This window comes from Pan troglodytes, chromosome 19, assembly GCF_028858775.2.
Source record: "Pan troglodytes isolate AG18354 chromosome 19, NHGRI_mPanTro3-v2.0_pri, whole genome shotgun sequence".
Classification (NCBI taxonomy): Eukaryota; Metazoa; Chordata; class Mammalia; order Primates; family Hominidae; genus Pan; species Pan troglodytes.
In genome coordinates this window covers 10,590,282-10,607,265 of record NC_072417.2, presented here as the reverse complement: position 1 = coordinate 10,607,265, position 16,984 = coordinate 10,590,282, and the positions used below count along the sequence as shown (strand labels likewise).

Genomic DNA, 16,984 nt, shown 5'->3' with positions numbered 1-16,984 from the left:
GTTAGGGTCAGGGTCAGGGTTAGGGTCATGGTTAGGGTCAGGGTCAGGGTCAGAGTTAGGGTCAGGGTCAGGGTTAGGGTTAGGTTAGGGTGAGGGTGAGGGTTAGGGTCAGGGTCAGGGTTAGGTTAGGGTTAGGGTCAGGGTCAGGGTTAGGTTACGGTGAGGGTTAGGGTCAGGGTCAGGTTTAGGGTCAGGGTCAGGGTGAGGGTCAGGGTAAGGATCAGGGTAGGGTCAGGGTTCGGGTTCGGGCTCGGGTTAGGGTTAGGGTGAGGGTTAGGGTGAGGGTGAGGGTTCGGGTCAGGGTCAGGGTCAGGGTAGGGTCAGGGTTCGGGTTCGGGTTCGGGTTAGGGGTTAGGGTTGGGTTAGGGTTAGGGTAGGGTTAGGGTTAGGGTAGGGTTAGGGTTAGGTGTAGGGTCATGGTTGGTAGGGTCAGGGTCAGGGTTAGGGGTTAGGGGTTAGGGTTAGGGTTGGGTTAGGGTTAGGGTCAGGGTCAGGGTCTAGGTTCAGGGTCTAGGGTCAGGGTCTAGGGTCGGGGTCTAGGGTTAGGGTCAGGGTTAGGGTTAGGGTAGGGTTAGGGTTAGGGGTAGGGTCAGGGTTAGGGGTAGGGTCAGGATCAGGGTCAGGGTCAGGGTGAGGGGTTAGGGGTTAGGGTTAGGGTTGGGTTAGGGTTGGGTTAGGGTTAGGGTCAGGGTCAGGGTCTAGGGTCGGGGTCTAGGGTTAGGGTCAGGGTTAGGGTTGGGGTCGGGGTCAGGGTCAGGGTTAGGGTTTGGGTTTTAGGGTTAGGGTTAGGGTTGGGTTAGGGTTAAGGTTAGGGTTAGGGTTAGGGTTGGGTTAGGGTTGGGTTAGGGTTAGGGGTTATGGTTAGGGTTAGTGTGTGGTTTCGGGGTTCGGGTTGGGGTTGGGGTTTGCGGTTAGGGTTGGGGTTGGTGTTGGTGTTAGGGTTTGAGGTTGGGGGTTTGGGGTTGGGTTTGGGGTTAGGGTTAGGGTAGGTTTAGGGTAAGGGTTAGGATTAGGGTTTAGGGTTAGGGGTAAGGGTTACGTTTAGGGTAGGGTTAGGGTAAGGGTAAGGGTTAGGATTAGGGTTTAGGGTTAGGGGTTAGGGGTTTGGGTTCGGAGTTAGGGGTTAGGGGTTAGGGTTTAGGGGTTAGAGTTAGGGGTTAGGGTTAGGGATTAGGGTTAGGGCTAGGGTTAGGGTTAGGGTTAGCGTTAGTGGTTAGGGGTAGGGTTCGGGTTCGGTTTGATATTGGGGTTTGGGGTTAGGTTTAGGGTTAGAGTTTGGGGTTTGGGCTAGGGTTTAGGGGTTGGGGTTAGGGTAGAGGTTAGGAGTTAGGGGTTATGGTTGGGGTAAGGGTTAGTGTAGGGTTAGGGTTAGGGTTAGGGTTAGATTACAATTTCTAACCTGTTTTGTTCTGTTTTTTTTTTTCTGAGACAGGGTCCCCTCTCTTGTCCAAGGCTGGAGTGTAGTAGCGCTATCACAGCTGACTGCAGCCTCAACCTTCCAGGCTGAAGTGATCCTCCCACCTCAGCCTCCCACGTGGCTGAGACTACAGGTGCTTGCCAGTATGCCCAACTAATATTTGGAATTTTCGTATACGTGGATTCCAGAGGGGTGACAGCGAAACGTGAGTAAGCATGGATTTTGGTATATGCAGAGATGGGGTGCTGGAACTGATTCTGTATACTGAGGGACGACGACTGTATATGTTTTTACAATTATGCTGTAGGATACATACTGTTGCATAGCCTTGAAAATAATCATTTTTAATTGAGTGGAATAATAATAATATTGATAAAAGTAGCAGCTGGCCAGGTGTGGTGGCTCACACTGGTAATCGCAACACTTTGGGAGGCTGAGGCAGGAGGATGGCTTGAGGCCAAGAGTTTGCGATAGGCCTTGGAAACAAAGGGGGAGTCACCATCCCTACAGAAAAATACATGAATTAGCCTAGTGTGGTGGCATGTTCCTGTAGTCCCAGCTACTTGGGAGGCTGAGGTGGGAGGATCACTTGAGCCCAGGGAGGCTGAGACTGCAGTGAGTCATAATCAGGCCTCTGCACTCCAGCCTGGGTGACAGAGTGAGACCCTGTCTCAAAACAACAAAAAAGTAGCAGCTAACATCCACTGACCTTTTATACCAGGTGCCTATTGATAGCATAGTTTAATTTCTTATAACTGTTTCTTATTTCACTTACCAACTCTGTCTTCAGTTACTCCCAGATTTTTATTGTGTGTGTACAGATGACCTTTTGTTTAGATTGAATTGTCTCCCCAGAAGTAAGATTACTGTGAGTCATGGTGAATGAACATTCTCATTACCCTTGATGTAAATTGACAGGGTTTTGGGTGCCTCCCAGCTATAATCTTAGCACTTTGGGAGGCTGAGAGAGGAGGATTGCTTGAGGCCAAGAGTTGGAGGAGGCAGTATGGCAGTATGGTGAGACCCTGTCTCCATTATTTTAAAAAATTGACAGGCTTTACCCGGGAAGGCTTATACACAATTTAAACACCCCTCATAGTATAAGAAAGTGCCCATTTCACTGCACCTTTGCCAGCACAGGGTATTATAATTTAGTAAGCCATTTTTTGTTTGATTATTTTAAATAGACAAAAGACCTCATGTTACTTTACTTGTCACATTTCAACATCTTTCCTCAGCTTATTGGCTCTATTTCTTTTCTGTCTGTAAATGGTTGTTGTTGTTTTGTTCTTTGAGACAGGGTCTTGCTCTGTCACCAGGCTGGACTGTAGTGGCATAATCATGCCTCACTGCAGCCTTGACCTCCCAGGCTCAAACTTCAGCATTCCGAGTAGCTGGGACTACAAGTGTGCACCACCAGCCCCAGCTAACTTTTTTCTTCTTTTGGATAGAGATAGGGTCTCACTGTGTTGTCCAGACCAGTCTCTAGCTCCTGGCCTTAAGCAATCCTCCTGCATTAGCTTCTCAAATTGCTGGAATTTCAGGCATGAGCCACCATGCCTGGCCTGGGCTAGTCCCATATTCTCTAGAGTTCTCTTTACTTTGTGCTAGCCAGTCTCTCATTATGCTGTTCACCTGTTATAATGAATAATTCTCTGTATTAAATTTTACCACTTTAAAATTTTGAGTGGTTTATGCTTCCTGATTGGACTCTGACTAATATGTTAGGAAGGGTCCCAGGAGATAAACACACAGAGATGGGATTTGGGCATAGGTTTGGTTTCCCAGGGGGCAGTGCTGAGCTCTTTGCCAGTGGGAAATGGGATGCTGGTGATTTCCAGTAGGTGACCTCACAGTGACTCAAGCTACCACTTACTGTTGATTGTGACGAAATGCCAGCTGAGGCACATGCCTTGGGAGCTAAGTGGTTGCTGCCCTTGACCACTGTGAAGACTGGTTTGGGAAGGGTCGTTTTGGATGCACGTGAGCAGGGGTCCCCAACCCCTGAGCCATGGAGCCGCAAGGAGCCACACAGCAGGAGGTGAGCGGTGTTGAGTGAGGGAGTGAGGGAAGCTTCGTCTGTATTTACAGCCACTCCCCTTTGCTCACATTCCCGCCTGAGCTCCACCTTCTCAGATGAGCAGCAGCATTAGATTCTCATAGGAGAACGCACCCTGTTGTGAACCGTGCATGTGAGGGATCTAGGTTGCACTGTCCTTATGAGAATCTAATACCTATTGATCTGTCACTTTCTCCCATCACACTCAGGTGGGACCATCCAGTTGCAGGAAAACAAGCTTAACACGCCCACTGATTCTACATTATGGTGAGTTCTATAATTATTTTATTATATATTACAGTGTAATAATGGAAATAAAGTGCCTAATAAATGCAAATGTGCTTACATGTTTTGGCCCAGCTCCTACCTCCCGGCAGCCTCTCCAGGCCCAGAACTTTCTGCAGTCAGCCTCTACAGACCAAGCTCATGACTCACAATGGCCTATTTAGGCCCATACCCTACGTCACGGCAGTCCCCGCAGATGAGGCTACTGCCTCACAACAGCCTCCACAGGCACAGCTCCATCGTTACAACGGCCTCTTTAGACCCAGCTCCTGCCTCCCAGCCTTCTCTCCAGGCCCTGAACTTTGTCAAGTCGACCTCACCAGGTCCAGCTCATGCTTCTTTGCAGCCTCTCCAGGCCCAGCTCCTGCATCTTGGTGGCCCCTCCAGGCCCAGCCTCTGCCTCCCGTCGGCCTCTACAGTCCCAACATCTGCCTCACAGCAGATTCTTCACGCCCAGCATCTGCCTTACTGTGGACCCCCCAAGCCAAGCTCCCAACCTTTCAGCAGCTTCTACACACCCAGCTCCTGCCACCCAGTGGCCTCTTTAGGCCAAGCTCATGCTTCACAAGGGCCTTTCCAGGCCCAACTTTTGTCTCATGGCAACCTTCCCTGGCCAGATTCCTGCCTGTCTCCCAGCAGCCTCGACAGGCCCAGGTCTTGCCTCACACTGGCCTCTCTACATCCAGCTTATGCCTCACGGTGACCTCTCCAGGCCCAACTCCTGTCCCAGGATGTCATCTCCGGGCCCAAAACTTACTCAAGTCAGACTCTCTAGTCCCAACTGCTGCCTCCTGGTGGCCTATGAAGGCCCAAAATCTCCTCAAGTTGACCTCTCCAGGCCCAGCTCCTGCCTCCTGTTAGCGTCTACAGGCTCAACCTCTGCCTCATGGGGGCTTCTCCAGGCCCACCTCTTCCTCTTGGCTGGGTCTACAGGCACAACTGCTGCCTCAAAACAGCCTTTTTTGGCCCAGTTCCTGTCCAGCTCATGGCGGCCAATGTAGGCCCAAAACTTCCTCAAGTCAAACTCTCCAGGCCCACCTTCTGCTTCCCGGTGGCATGAACAGGCCCAGCTTTGACTTGAGAACAGCCCCTGCAGGCCCTGCTCTTGCCTCCCAGGGGCTTTTTCCAGGCCCAGCTCTTGCTTCATGGCAGCTGCCCCAGGCCAAATTTCTGCCTGCCTGCCAGCAGCCTCAACAGGCACAGCTCCTCCCTCACAGTGGCCCATTTAGGCCCAACTCATGACTGTCGGGCCATTTCCAGGCCTAGTGCCTGCCTCGTGGCTGACTCTTGAAGCCCAAAACTTCCTCAAATCAGCCTTTTGCCCAACTTCTGTCTACTGTCGGACTCTACAGGCCAGCCTCTGCCTCACAGTGGAGCCTCCAGACCCAGATGGTGTCTCACTGTGGCATCCTCAGGCGAAGCTCCTGCCTTTCGGCAGCCTCTCCAGGCCCGGCTCCTCCTGCCTCCCAGTGGCCTCTTTCGGCCCAGCCCAGCTCATGTCTCCCAGCGGCCTTCCCAAGCCCCACTTTTGACTTTCGGTGGCCTCTGCAGGCCTTGACAAGGCCCAGCCTCCTGCCTCCCGAAGGCCTGCACAGGCCCAGCCTCTGCCTCACAGTGGACTCTCCACGCCCAGCTAGCTGTCGCCTCACTGCGGCCTCCCGAGTCCAAAGCTCCTGCCTCTCGGCTGCTTCGGCAGGCCCAGCTCCCGCCTGCCGGTGGCCTCTTCAGGCCCATGGGGCTCATTCCTCACAACGGCCTTTCCAGGCCCAGTTTTTCCCTTCCAGCGGCCTCTCCGGGCCCAGAACCTCCTCAAGTCGGCCTCTCCAGACCCACTTGCACCCTCCGGGCGTCCTCTCTGGGCCCAGCCCTTCTTCCTGGTTGCGTCTCCAGGCCCGACTCCTGCCTCTCAACAACCTCTTTGGACTCAGTGCCTACCCATCTCCTGGCGGCCTTGGTCGGCCCACAGCTTCCTCAAGCCAAGCTCCCCAGGCCCAGGTCAGGCCTCACGGTGGCCTCTCCAGGATGAGCTCCTGCCCTCCGATGGCATCTCCAGGCCCCAAATGGTCTCCGGTCGGTGGGCTCCTCCACGCCAGGCTTGGGCCTCCCGGCGACCGCTGCAGGCCCAAGATGTCCTGAAGTCAGCCTCTCCCGGCCCTGCCTCCCAGCAAGTAAGCAAGCTCTTTTGGCTCAACTCCTGCCCAGCTCCCAACCGCCTTTGTAGGCCCCGAACTTTCTCCAGCCAAGCTCTGAGGGCCCACTTCCTGCCTCCTGGTGGCCTGTACAGGCCCAGCACTGGTTGGAGAACAGCCTCTGCAGGCCCCGCCCTTGCCTCCCAGGGGCTTCTCCAGGCCCAGCTCTTGCCCCCACGGCGGCCTCCTGGGGCCAAGTCCCTGCCTGCCTCCCAGCAGCCCGCGTGCGGCCCAGCTCCTCCCTCATGGTGGCCTGTTGATGCCCAACTCATGCCTCTGGCACCCTGCCCACACCGGCCCCTCCCACGCGGACAGAGGTCAGCGTGAGCCCCTTGCCTCACACCGGCCCCTCCCATGCTGAGAGAGGTCAGCGTGAGCCCCTTGCCTCACACCGGCCCCTCCCACGCTGAGAGAGGTCAGCGTGAGCCCCTTGCCTCACACCGGCCCCTCCCACGCTGACAGAGGTCAACGTGAGCCCCTGCCTCAACAGGCCACCGTGAGGGAGGAGCAGGGTCGCACGCGGGCTGCTGGGAGGTAGGCAGGGACTTGGGCCCGGGAGGTCGCGGCGGGGCGAGAGCTGGGCCTGGAGACTCCCCTGGGAGGCAACAGCGGGGTCTGCAGACGCTGGTCTCCCGCCGGAGCTGGGACTGTACAGTCACTGGGAGAAGGGATGTGGGTCTGAAGAGCTTGGTTGCAGAAACTTCGGGGTCTACAAATGCAGGCGGGAGCTGAGCCAAAAGAGCTTGTTTGCTGGGAGGCGGGAGATGCAGCCAGGAGGAACAGCTGGGCCATGCGGGAGGCGGAGGCCAGGCCTCCTCAAGTTGGCCTCTCAGACCCACTTGCAGCCTCCCGGCGTCCTCTCCGGGCCCAGCTCTTCCTCCCGGCTGCATCTCCAGGCCGGACTCTGGGCCGACTCCAGGTCCCAACAACGTCTCAGGCCTCACGGTGGCCTCTCCAGGCTCAGCTCCTGCCCTCCGATGGCATCTGCAGGCCCCAAATGGCCTCCGGTCGGTGGGCTCTTCTAGGCCCAGCTTGGGCCTCCCGGCGGCCTCTGCAGGCCCAAGTCATCCTCAAGTCGGCCTGGAAGTGGGCCTGGAAGAGCAGCAAGTCAGCCTCCCCGGGCCCAGCTCCGTCCTCTCGGCGGCCTCTCCAGGTGCAAAACTTCCTCGAGTCAGCCTCTCCAGGCCCAGCTCCTGCCTCCCAGTGGCCTCTTTCGGCCCAGCCCAGCTCATGGCTCTCGGCGGCCTTCCCAGGCCCCGCTTTTGAATTTTGGCGGCCTCTGCAGGAGCAGAACTTGATCTCCAGTCGGCCTTTGCAGGCCCGGCCTCCTGCCTCTCGAAGGCCTGCACGGGCCCAGCCTTGGCCTCGGCCTCGGCCTCACAGCGGACTCTCCACGCCCAGCTAGCTCTCGCCTCACTGCGGCCTCCCCAGTCCAAAGCTCCTGCCTTTTGGCCACTTCGGCAGGTCCAGCTACTGCCTGCCAGTGGCCTCTTTAGGCCCAGCTCATTCCTCACAACGGCCTTTCCAGGCCCCGTTTTTCTCTTCCGGCAGCCTCTTGGCCTCTAATTTGTTTATCTTTTGTGTATAAATCCCAAAATATTGAATTTTGGAATATTTCCACCATTATATATTTTGGTAGGTAATTTATTTGGAGTGAGTTTCTGCACCATGCCCGAATTTTTAATTTTATTTTCCTTATTATTTGGTGTTAAACAGGTTTAATGACGGTCATGGCAACTTTTTGGCATGATGAAAAATATCGCCCATGATCAACGTGTTCTGTTCTGGGGAAGGGGGCAAAGGCAGGGTGAATCACTTTCTTAAAAAGTATAGCTCAAGTTGGGAGTGCAGAGGGAATGGGGAGAAAACCCTCCCGCTGCCTGTGTCGAAGTGCAGGAGCCCCCACCCCCATACTCACCTGAGTCCAGCCCCTCTGGGGAAAGAAGGGGTGCATGAACTCCCCCTAGTCCACAGGCGCCTCCCTGTGGCCCAAGGCCCTCTTCACACTCCACCTTGTAGCCCAGCAGGAGCTATTTTCCGAAAAGTGAAAAGCTCTGAAGGTCCCACAATTCATGGTATGTACAGGGGCTCGGAGGAGGGAAACTGCCCAGCTTTCCCCCGGCACAGCTGCAGGGGTAGGGGGTATAGATAAGAGGAGCAGGCCTTGGCCAGGCGTGGTGGCTCACGCCTGTAATCCCAGCATTTTAGGAGGGGGAGGCAGGCAGATCACGATGTCAGGAGATCGAAATCAGCCTGGCCAAGATGATGAAGCCCCGTCTGTACTAAAAATACAAAAATTAGCCGGACGTGGTAGCGTGCACCTGTAATCCTAGCTACCCGGAAGGCTGAGGCAGGAGAATGGCGTGAACCCGGCGGGAAGAGGTTGCAGTGAGCCAAGATCGCACCACTGCACTCCAGCCTGGGTGACAGAGCAAGACTCGGTCTCAAAAAAAAAAAAAAAAAAAAAAAAGAGGCAGGCCTTACTCCGTCCCAAACTGAAAGGATTAAATGGCTTTACCTGGGAGAAGATAACCATCCTGCCCTCCATTGCTACCCCCACATACTGTCCATGTTCTCAGGGGGTACTGTGAGTCCTGGGATCTTTGGGGTTGCCCACCTGCCTGTGGTAGTTATGGAGACCCCCAGGTGTTGAGGCAGGGCTGGGGTGTCCCCTTCCAACCAGGCTGTCAAGGCCCCAACTCTGGGGCAGAGGCAGTGGCAGGGCAGCCAGGGTTGCGCCAGAGCCTGAGCAGGTTGAGGTGGGGTCAGGCAGGGCTGGGAGTCAGGGCAGGGGCAGCAGCAGTGGACCCGCTATGCACACATCTTCTTCTCCAAGGTTTGTGTGCAGAACATCCTGCCCATGCTGCCCCAGCAGCTTCAGTTGGCACCCGTCCCAGTCCAGCCTCTGGGAACCATGCAGCAGCTCCCAGCGGCCCTGCACCCACCACCAGCATCCGTTTCACCTGCAGCTGAAGATCCGTGAGGTGCCCAGAAGATCATGCAGTCATCAGTCCCACGGAGCAGCCCGCGAGGCTGAGGCTCCTCCCACTGGACCGCCCCCCAACTGGCACCACTGCTGCCCCTGCCCCTACTCTCAGCCTCACGTGACTCTCGGGCAGAGGCAGTGGTGGGGCAGCCAGGGCAGCGTCAAGAGTCTGAGCCAGGTGAGGTGCGGTCAGGACCCCCACAGGGCTGGGAGTCAGGGCAGGGGCAGAACAAACCTTGGAGGGGAAGATGTGTGCATAGTGGGCCTGGAGGGCGGCTGTGGCCTAGTGGACAGGAAGAAGCAGTGGGCCTGGAAGAGCTGCATGATCAGGGCCGGCACTGGTCCAGGGCACCTGCAGTGAAGAGGACAGCGCCTTCTTGGTCTCCGGTTCCCTGCGCCTGTCCTCGGCTTCTGTACCTGTACAGGCAAAGGGGTAGCTGTCCCCATCACACATGGCACACTTGGGGGTGTTGGGCTTTGGACTGCAGCTGGAGCATCTTCTCATCTTACATTTGGGCGTGGTGGGGTCCTCCAGTGTGGGATCCATGTCCGTGGGGTTCCCTCTGCCCCGACCCCGAAAGCCCAGTCAGTTTCTCTTCAGGCTCTGCCCCCCGGGTGGCTCAGCCCAGCTCCTGCCTAGGAAAGCCTTAGTGTTGGGAGGGACCCTGATGACTGAGGAGCCTGGTAGCTCCAGGTCGCCCACACTTTCAGGTCTCTTGCACCAGAAGGTGGCAGGATCCATTGGGAGGAAACAGGTCACCTTGGAAGGCATCCCTGGGCCCCCATCCCCAGGGGTAGGGGCCGTAGGGGGCCCGCTCTGCTGCCTTGACCAGACTCCTGGGCTTTGAAGGCTCCTGGGCCCAGTAAGAAGGAGGTGGGTGCCAAGGTTGAGGAGGAAGCATCCGAGTATGTGTAGGAGGAGGACAGGGTGGGACCATAGACTTTGCCAAAAGCTGCAGGTGGATCGGGGGACCCTGGGGGCTCAGGATCCAGCAAGGGGCGGCTGGAGTAAAGGAGGAAGGAATGATAGGTGCAAATACCTTCCCACCAAAGCCCTTGTTGCCCTCTGGCTCCTCCCCAGAGTTGTCCCCACTCTCAGTCGGTCACCCACTCCTTGAACTTGAGATCGGTGTCAGTGGTGCTAAAGCCATCATCAGCAATGACATCATCACCCCCTCCTCCTCATGGATGACCGTGTGCTCCTCGTCACTCACTATGTCCTCACTGGCCATGTGCTGGGAATGAGCAGCTCAGGTGGGCAGCAGCAGGGCTGCCCACTGGTCACCTCCCTCACCAGGGGCTGCTAAGTGGCCTGGAGCGCCATACTGAGTAGAAGTCTTTGGGCCAGAGTATGATGCAGTGCCAGACACCACCTGTGTCAGTTCCCGTAGTGCCTGATGGTCTATTTCCCTGCCGTCCAGGCTGTGTACCCTGCTGTGTGAGAAGGCTTGGGCCAGGCTGAGCCAGGTTCCCTGACTGTGTGCAGCCGTTCTGCCCCACAGAAGCTGCTCCTTGGTATCCGAGCTCTGGAGTGTTTGGGCTGCAACTGACAGGAGTTCAGAGGACACCCCAGGGGCAGTGGCAGTGGCAGTGGCAGTGCCCGTCTCTGATATGCTCCGCTCCCACGAGCCCTTGTTACACTCCTGCTAGCCCCTGGCTTGTGGGCTTGGCCTCTGAGCTGGACTTCTTTCGGTCCTTGTTGCAAGTGGGCCACCTTCACCTGGAAGGCCAGGTCGTGGTATTTCTGCATCTCATTGGGCCCCAGGGTGTACCACCGCTCGCTCAGCATCTGGCTGATGGTCCGGTTATCCTGGTTGGGGTGACCCTGGTGCGCCCCGCCAGGGCCTGGTGCCACTTGCTGAAGATCATGACCGCCACTCATGGGCCACCGGATGTGGTCCTTGTCCCATGTGTTGGGGCTGCGTCCATCCTTCTCAGAAGATGAGTCCTGTTCCTTGTGCAGGGCACTGAGGGACTGGGCCTGACATCATCTGAGTGGTAGAGGCAACTGGGTGTCAGGAGACATGATGGAGAGGAAAGCATCATCATGGTCATTCTCTGTCTCACTGTCCAGCAGGGACTCCCCTGAGGGGCCCAGGGCTCCTCCTCCATGGTGGGAGGTGAGCTTTTACCAGGTTCCACCACCCCCAAAGTGTGTGGGGTTGCGGGCCCTGGGCTTTCAGGGCAGGTGGCTCCAGGGAGCCGCCCAGGGTCAACACTCCCTGTCCCACCTGGTGGATGCTCATGAGCAACAGCTGCCAACTTGGCAGGTTGTTTTCTCTGGTTGGAGGCCACTGAGTGACTGGCAGGTTGCTGGCCTCATGTGGCTGCAGGGTGGGGTCAGGAAGGGGATGGAGTACCAGGGGAACACAGCTGCAGAGTGACCTTCCACATTCCTCCACACGAACATGCTGACGCCACGGGAGGCCTCACTGAACGCAGGCCTGGGGGCCGAGTACTTGGTCCGGGCAGGGGGTTCCTGGCAGGGGCTCACACCTCCTCGCCCCCTCCTCAGCCAAGGTGGCTTGGGCCCAGAGAAGGGGGGGTTGGAGAGGAGCAGAAGGCCAGGCCTCGTTTTGTTTTTTTGTTTGTTTTGTTTTTTGTTTTTGAAATGTAGTTTGACTCTTGTCACCCAGGCTGGAGTGCAGTGGCATGATCTCAGTGGCCTTCATACCTGGCTAATTTTTTGTATTTTTACTGGAGGTGGGGTTTTGCCATGTTGGCCACGCTGGTCTTGACCTCCCGACCTCAGGTGATCCACCCACCTCAGCCTCCCAAAATGGGATTACAGGCATGAGCCACCGCTCCCAACTTCATTCATTTTTACTTGAAAAACTCCGTTAAGCATTTTTTTAAGGTAGACCTAGTAGTCCTGAATGCCCTCAGCTTTGTTTGTCGAGGAAACACGTTATTTCTTTTTTCTTTCTGAAGGACAGCTTTGTCAGACATAATATTAGTTGCTGGCAGTTTTTTTCTTTCAGCACTTTGAATGTATTATTCGATTCTGTCCTGACCTGCAAAGTTTCTTTAACTTTTGACTATTTGATTATATTGTGACTTGGTGAGTATCTATTTGGTTTGAACCTCTTTAGGAATCTTTAAGCTTCATGGATTTAGATGTCTAAATCTTTCCCATGATTTAGGCAGTTTTCAGCCATTCTTTAAATAAGCTTTCTTCTCCTTTCTCTACTTTCCTTCTCAAACTCCCATAACCTGACAATGGTTTGCCTAATGGTGTCTTGTTGGCTTTCTTTTCTCTGTCTCTTTTTTTTTCTTTTTTTTTTTTTTGAGACAGAGTCATGCTCTGTCACCCAGGCTGGAGTGCAATGTGTGGTCTCGGCTCACATTGCACTCCAACCTCCACCTCCTGGGTTCAAGCGATTCTCCTGCCTCAGCCTCCCAAGTAGCTGGGACTACAGGTGTGTGCCACCACGCCCAGCTAATTTTTGTATTTTTAGTAGAGATGGGGTTTTGTCATGTTGGACAGGCTGATCTTGAACTCCTGACCTCTTAATCTGCCTGCCTCGGCCTCCCAAAGTGTTGGGATTACAGGCTTGAGCCACCATGCCCAGCCTTCTTTTCTCTTTTTTATTCTTTTTTTCTTTGTCCTCTGACTGGATAATTTCAGAAGATCTATATTCAAGTTTACAGATTCTCTCTCCTGTTGAAGTTTACTATTGTGTTATATCACCCAGTCTGGTCTTGAACTCCTGGGCTCAAGAGATCCTCCCACCTTGGCCTCCCAAAGTGCTGAGTTTACAAGCATGAGCCACTGCATCCAGTCAGTCCCAGCACTTTGGGAAGCTGAGGTGGGAGGATCACTTGAGCTCAGGAGTTTGAGACCAGCCTGGGCAACGTACTGAGAACTTGTCTCTATATTAAAAAAAAAAAAAGTCTTTGGGAGGCCAAAGCGGGAGGATCACCTGAGGTCAGGAGTTCGAGACCAGCCTGGCCAACATGGCAAAACCCCATCTCTACTAAAAATACAAAAATTAGCCAGGTGTGGTGGCACACGCCTGTAGTGGTGGTGCATGCCTGTAGTCCCAGCTACACAAGAGGCTGAGGCAGGAGAATCACTTGAACTGGGAGATGGAGGTTGCAGTGAGCTGAGATCGCACCAGTGCCCTCCAGCCTGGGCAACAGAGTGAGACTCCATCTTATAAAAGGAAAAGAGAAAGAAAAGAAAAATTCCATATGTGAGTGTTTACTCCTGAGTTTTTGAGATTGTTATTAAGATCGTGCTCTACTGTGATGATTTGGGTTTGTTTGATAATCAGAAAAAAGCATATTCTTTTAGGTGTTCAGCCACACTGCTTTGGTGTCACAACTGCACATTGGTTTCACAGCTGCAGGACAAGTTCGAGCATCTTAAAATGATTCAACAGGAGGAGATAAGGAAGCTCGAGGAAGAGAAAAAACAACTGGAAGGAGAAATCATAGATTTTTATAAAATGAAAGCTGCCTCTGAAGCACTGCAGACTCAGCTGAGCACCGATACAAAGAAAGACAAACATCGTAAGAAGCAATAGTTTCTCTTACTATTCTGAGAGCCTTATCATTCTACATCCCATCTTCCTGTGAGTTTGTCTTTGTAGCATTTAACTCTAATTGCAGTTCTCATTTTAAAAACTGACTTGCTTATTGTATATTTTCCCCAACTAAAGCGTGAACTCCTAGCAGGTCGTGGTGGCTCATGCCTGTAATCTCAGCACTGTGGGAGGCCGAGGTGGGTCGACTACCTGAGGTTAGGAGTTCGAGGCCAGCCTGACCAACATGATGAAACGCTGTCTCTACTAAAAATACAAAAATTAGCTAGGCGTGGTGGCTGGGACCTGTAATCCAGGCTACTTGGGAGGCTGAGGCAGGAGAATCACTTGAACCCTGGAGGTGGAGGTTGCAGTGAGCCGAGATCTCACCATTACACTCCAGCCTGGGCGACAAGAGCAAAACTCCATCTCAAAAAAAAAAAAAAAAAAAAAAAAAGAAAGGGTGAACTTGAAGGCAGGTCCTGTGTCCATCTTTTCAGATTCTGTATCCCAGCACTTAGGACATAGACAAACACGAAGATGACAATCAATATTTGCCAAAATGAAAAAACAAAAGAAACATGTAACATCATGTGAAAGAAGCTGGTTTGCTGGAGAAATTTCTTTACCATAGTCTTGCTTGTGGATCCAGTAGTGACTTTTACATTTTATATCTAAATAGAAGCTGGAGGCTTTGTTGGGTACTCATAGGCATAAAATATTATGTTATTTATTATAGAGTTAAATGCTACAAAGACAAATCTAATTAATAGGCCTATTTTCCTTTTTAAGTTCTACTCATAATTTCTTCATAGTTTTTATGATAAAAGGTTGGATTTTGATTAGAACTCCCATGCTTTTGTGTCAGAATTAAAACTGGTATTAGAATAAATAATTCAAAAGCTAGAGAAAGAGTACAATGAGAAGCCATGAGTTGCTTTTGAATTATGATATTATGTCTTACAGATTTGGGGTATATGCTAAAGTTACCAAAGTTGTAGAAAATAAGGCCGGGCATTGTGGCTCACGTCTGTAATTCCAGCACTTTGGGAGGCTGAGGTAGACGGATCATTTGAGGTCAGGAGTTTGAGACCAGCCTGGCCAACATGGTGAAACTCCGTCTGTACTAATAGTACAAAAATTACCCAGGCGTGGTGGTGTGAACCTGTAGTTCTTGCTACTCAGAAAGCTGGGGCAGGAGAATCGCTTGTACCCAGGAGGCAGAGGTTGCAGTAAGCCGAGATTGTGCCACTGCACTCCAGCCTGGGTGACAGAGTGCTATGAGTCACCACACCTGGTATGAGCCACCGTGCCTGGCCCACAGTGACTTTTACACATGTTGTTAAATCATCTTACAGATTTTATAATTTGGGGGAAGAAAAGTTTTACTAAATGGTCTTTTAATGGAAACTCTACAAGAACCAGAATCTTTGCTTTGTTCACTTATGTATCCATTCCTAGGCCTAGAAAAATGTCTGACACATAGCGGCAATTTTTCATTGAATAAATGGACCCAGCGGTAGCACATTAGCTATGCTATATGCATACATTAAAGATGTAGATTATTGACTTTCAAAAGATAATTAATGTAACTTCTTACTGCTTCTGAACATGTTTGTGAGTTATATTGCTGAGGGACCTTTATCTTCTCATTCTTTCATCTTAACCCAGTGTTATAAAATTGAAATCACCAATATTATTCCATATCTAAAATTAATATCTACCTTGTAAAAAATATCACTCTGCTGCATTTGACAATAGACTTTTTAGGTAATAATGATGCAATCCATAGGGTTTTTTGGGGGCACAGAGGGATTCATGCTAACAGAACATTTTATTTTCTATTTTCCCAGAGCTGTAAAACATGAAATTGGGGTAGTATAAGGCATATTTTTACTCTTTTTATAATTTTTTCTAAAAAAAATTAGTGTTTGTTCCCTATATAACTTTTAACTTTATAGGTAAATATTTGTCTCTTTCAGCTCCAGTTTTATGTGAAATAGAGTTTTCAGATTTATGTAGCATGGAAAGTTTTAATACGTCAGAGTTACTGATTTTTGCTATTTTCTCAATTATTTCTTTTTTATCTTTAGTTGATTTTTTTGTAGTGACACATTTTGTTTCTAGTCTCATTTCCTTTTGTTTATATTCTATGTATATTTCGTTTTTGGTTACTATGAGAATTACATATAACATCCTAGAGTTATAACATTTTAATTTGAATTTATTTCAACTTAAGTTCAATCACATACCAAAATTCTACTGCTATACATATAGCTCTACTCTTTTTATGTTATTGATGTAACAAATTATATCTTTATTCATTGTATACCAGCTAACAGATTTACAATTACATTTTATGCATTTGACTTTTAAATTATGTAGAAAATAAAAAGCAGAGTTAGAAAACAAAATTACAATAGGACTGTTTTTATGTTTGTTTATGTATTTACCTTTACCAGAGAGCTTTGTATATTCATACAGCTTGCTTATTTACTTATATAGTTATTGCCTAGAGTTCATTTATTTCAACCTGAAGGACTTAACACTTCTTGAATGGCAAATTCAGGGATAAATGGATTTTTTTTCAGTTTTAAAAAAAAATCCGGAAATGTCTTAATTTCTCCCTCATTTTTGAAGGATAAGTTTTCCAGCTATAGATTTCTCAATTGACACGTTTCTTCATTATTTTAAATATATAATCCACTGCCTACTGGCCTTCAAGGTTTCTGCCGAGAAATCAGCTGCTAATGTTATCTGGATCCCTATCTGTGAGAGTTGCTCTTCTCTCTGAGTTTTCAACATTCTCCCATTATCTTTTCTTTGTTTGTTTTTGAGACAAATAATTGTACATATTCATGGGATACAGAGTGATATTTTGATACATGTATACAATGTCCAATGATCAAATAAGGATAATTAGCATATCCATCACCTCAATTATTTGTCATTTATTTGTATTGTGAACAGTCAGCATTCTTCTAGTTTTTTAAATTTATAAACATTTAAATTTTATTACAGAAATTTAAATTTTTTGATTCTGAAAAAGTCATATATGTATGCAACATCGTTTTATCATTTATTTATATATTTATGCATCTTTCCTTTTAGTTTTGACAGAGATTTTCTATTTTATCATTATTTCAAAAGAACTCTTACCTGTATTTATTTATCAATTATATTTCCCTTGTTTTTTCCTAGTATATTAATTTATTTACTTATCTTCTAAAAATCCTCCATATAATCTGTTTATTTTGTTTCCTTTCTATAATTTCTTCAATGATTAGTTCTGTTCTATTTTCCATTAAAATATTTCAATCTCGTATGAATTTTTGTCAGATTAGAAATTTAGGGCATTTCTTAATTTCTCTATATTCTAGCTTTTGACTTTTTTTTTTCTGACCTAAGAGGTATTTAGAGCACATTTTAGATTTTTTATTTTGACTAATCATTTAAAATGTATACTAATCTTCAATTTAAATAAAAACTGGTCTATAGTGACAAAAATTACAAATGAGCCTA

The 16,984-nt window shown here is 50.3% G+C and overlaps 2 protein-coding genes and 2 pseudogenes across 3 annotated transcripts in view; 3 read left to right on the top strand and 1 right to left on the bottom strand.

Annotated features, from left to right (window-relative positions):
• LOC129137660 (putative RNA-binding regulatory peptide) overlaps positions 1 to 16,984 on the top strand; it is a 35,681-nt gene that overhangs the window by 5,112 nt on the left and 13,585 nt on the right. The window contains exons 2-4 of one of the 2 annotated variants that reach the window (XM_063799496.1): positions 1,429 to 1,622; positions 3,686 to 3,743; positions 13,283 to 13,451. In XM_063799496.1, the coding sequence (XP_063655566.1) occupies positions 3,741 to 3,743; positions 13,283 to 13,451 (172 nt within the window). In that variant the 5' untranslated portion in view covers positions 1,429 to 1,622; positions 3,686 to 3,740. Of the gene's footprint in view, positions 1 to 1,196; positions 1,623 to 3,685; positions 3,744 to 3,836; positions 4,595 to 13,282; positions 13,452 to 16,984 lie in introns of those variants that run through there. The other variant, XM_054670942.2, reaches the window with a different exon arrangement.
• LOC129137661 (putative uncharacterized protein FLJ46235) lies at positions 5,694 to 6,439 on the top strand. The gene is made up of 2 exons (XM_054670943.2): positions 5,694 to 6,216; positions 6,249 to 6,439. The coding sequence occupies exons 1-2, from the start codon at positions 5,822 to 5,824 to the stop codon at positions 6,358 to 6,360; spliced, it is 507 nt and encodes a 168-aa protein (XP_054526918.1). The 5' UTR covers positions 5,694 to 5,821; the 3' UTR covers positions 6,361 to 6,439.
• On the top strand, positions 6,451 to 7,616 carry LOC129137659 (putative uncharacterized protein FLJ44672; annotated as a pseudogene).
• On the bottom strand, positions 9,523 to 11,370 carry LOC129137647 (protein capicua homolog; annotated as a pseudogene).

What these genes read in the sequence shown, in the direction of transcription:
- LOC129137661 (XM_054670943.2), top strand. Translation starts at nt 5,822, where the DNA reads ATGGTCTCCGGTCGGTGGGCTCCTCCACGCCAGGCTTGGGCCTCCCGG. An exon ending in TGGTGGCCTGTTGATGCCCA is followed by an intron (nt 6,217 to 6,248) that starts ACTCATGCCTCT and finishes GCCCACACCGGC; the next exon opens with CCCTCCCACGCGGACAGAGG.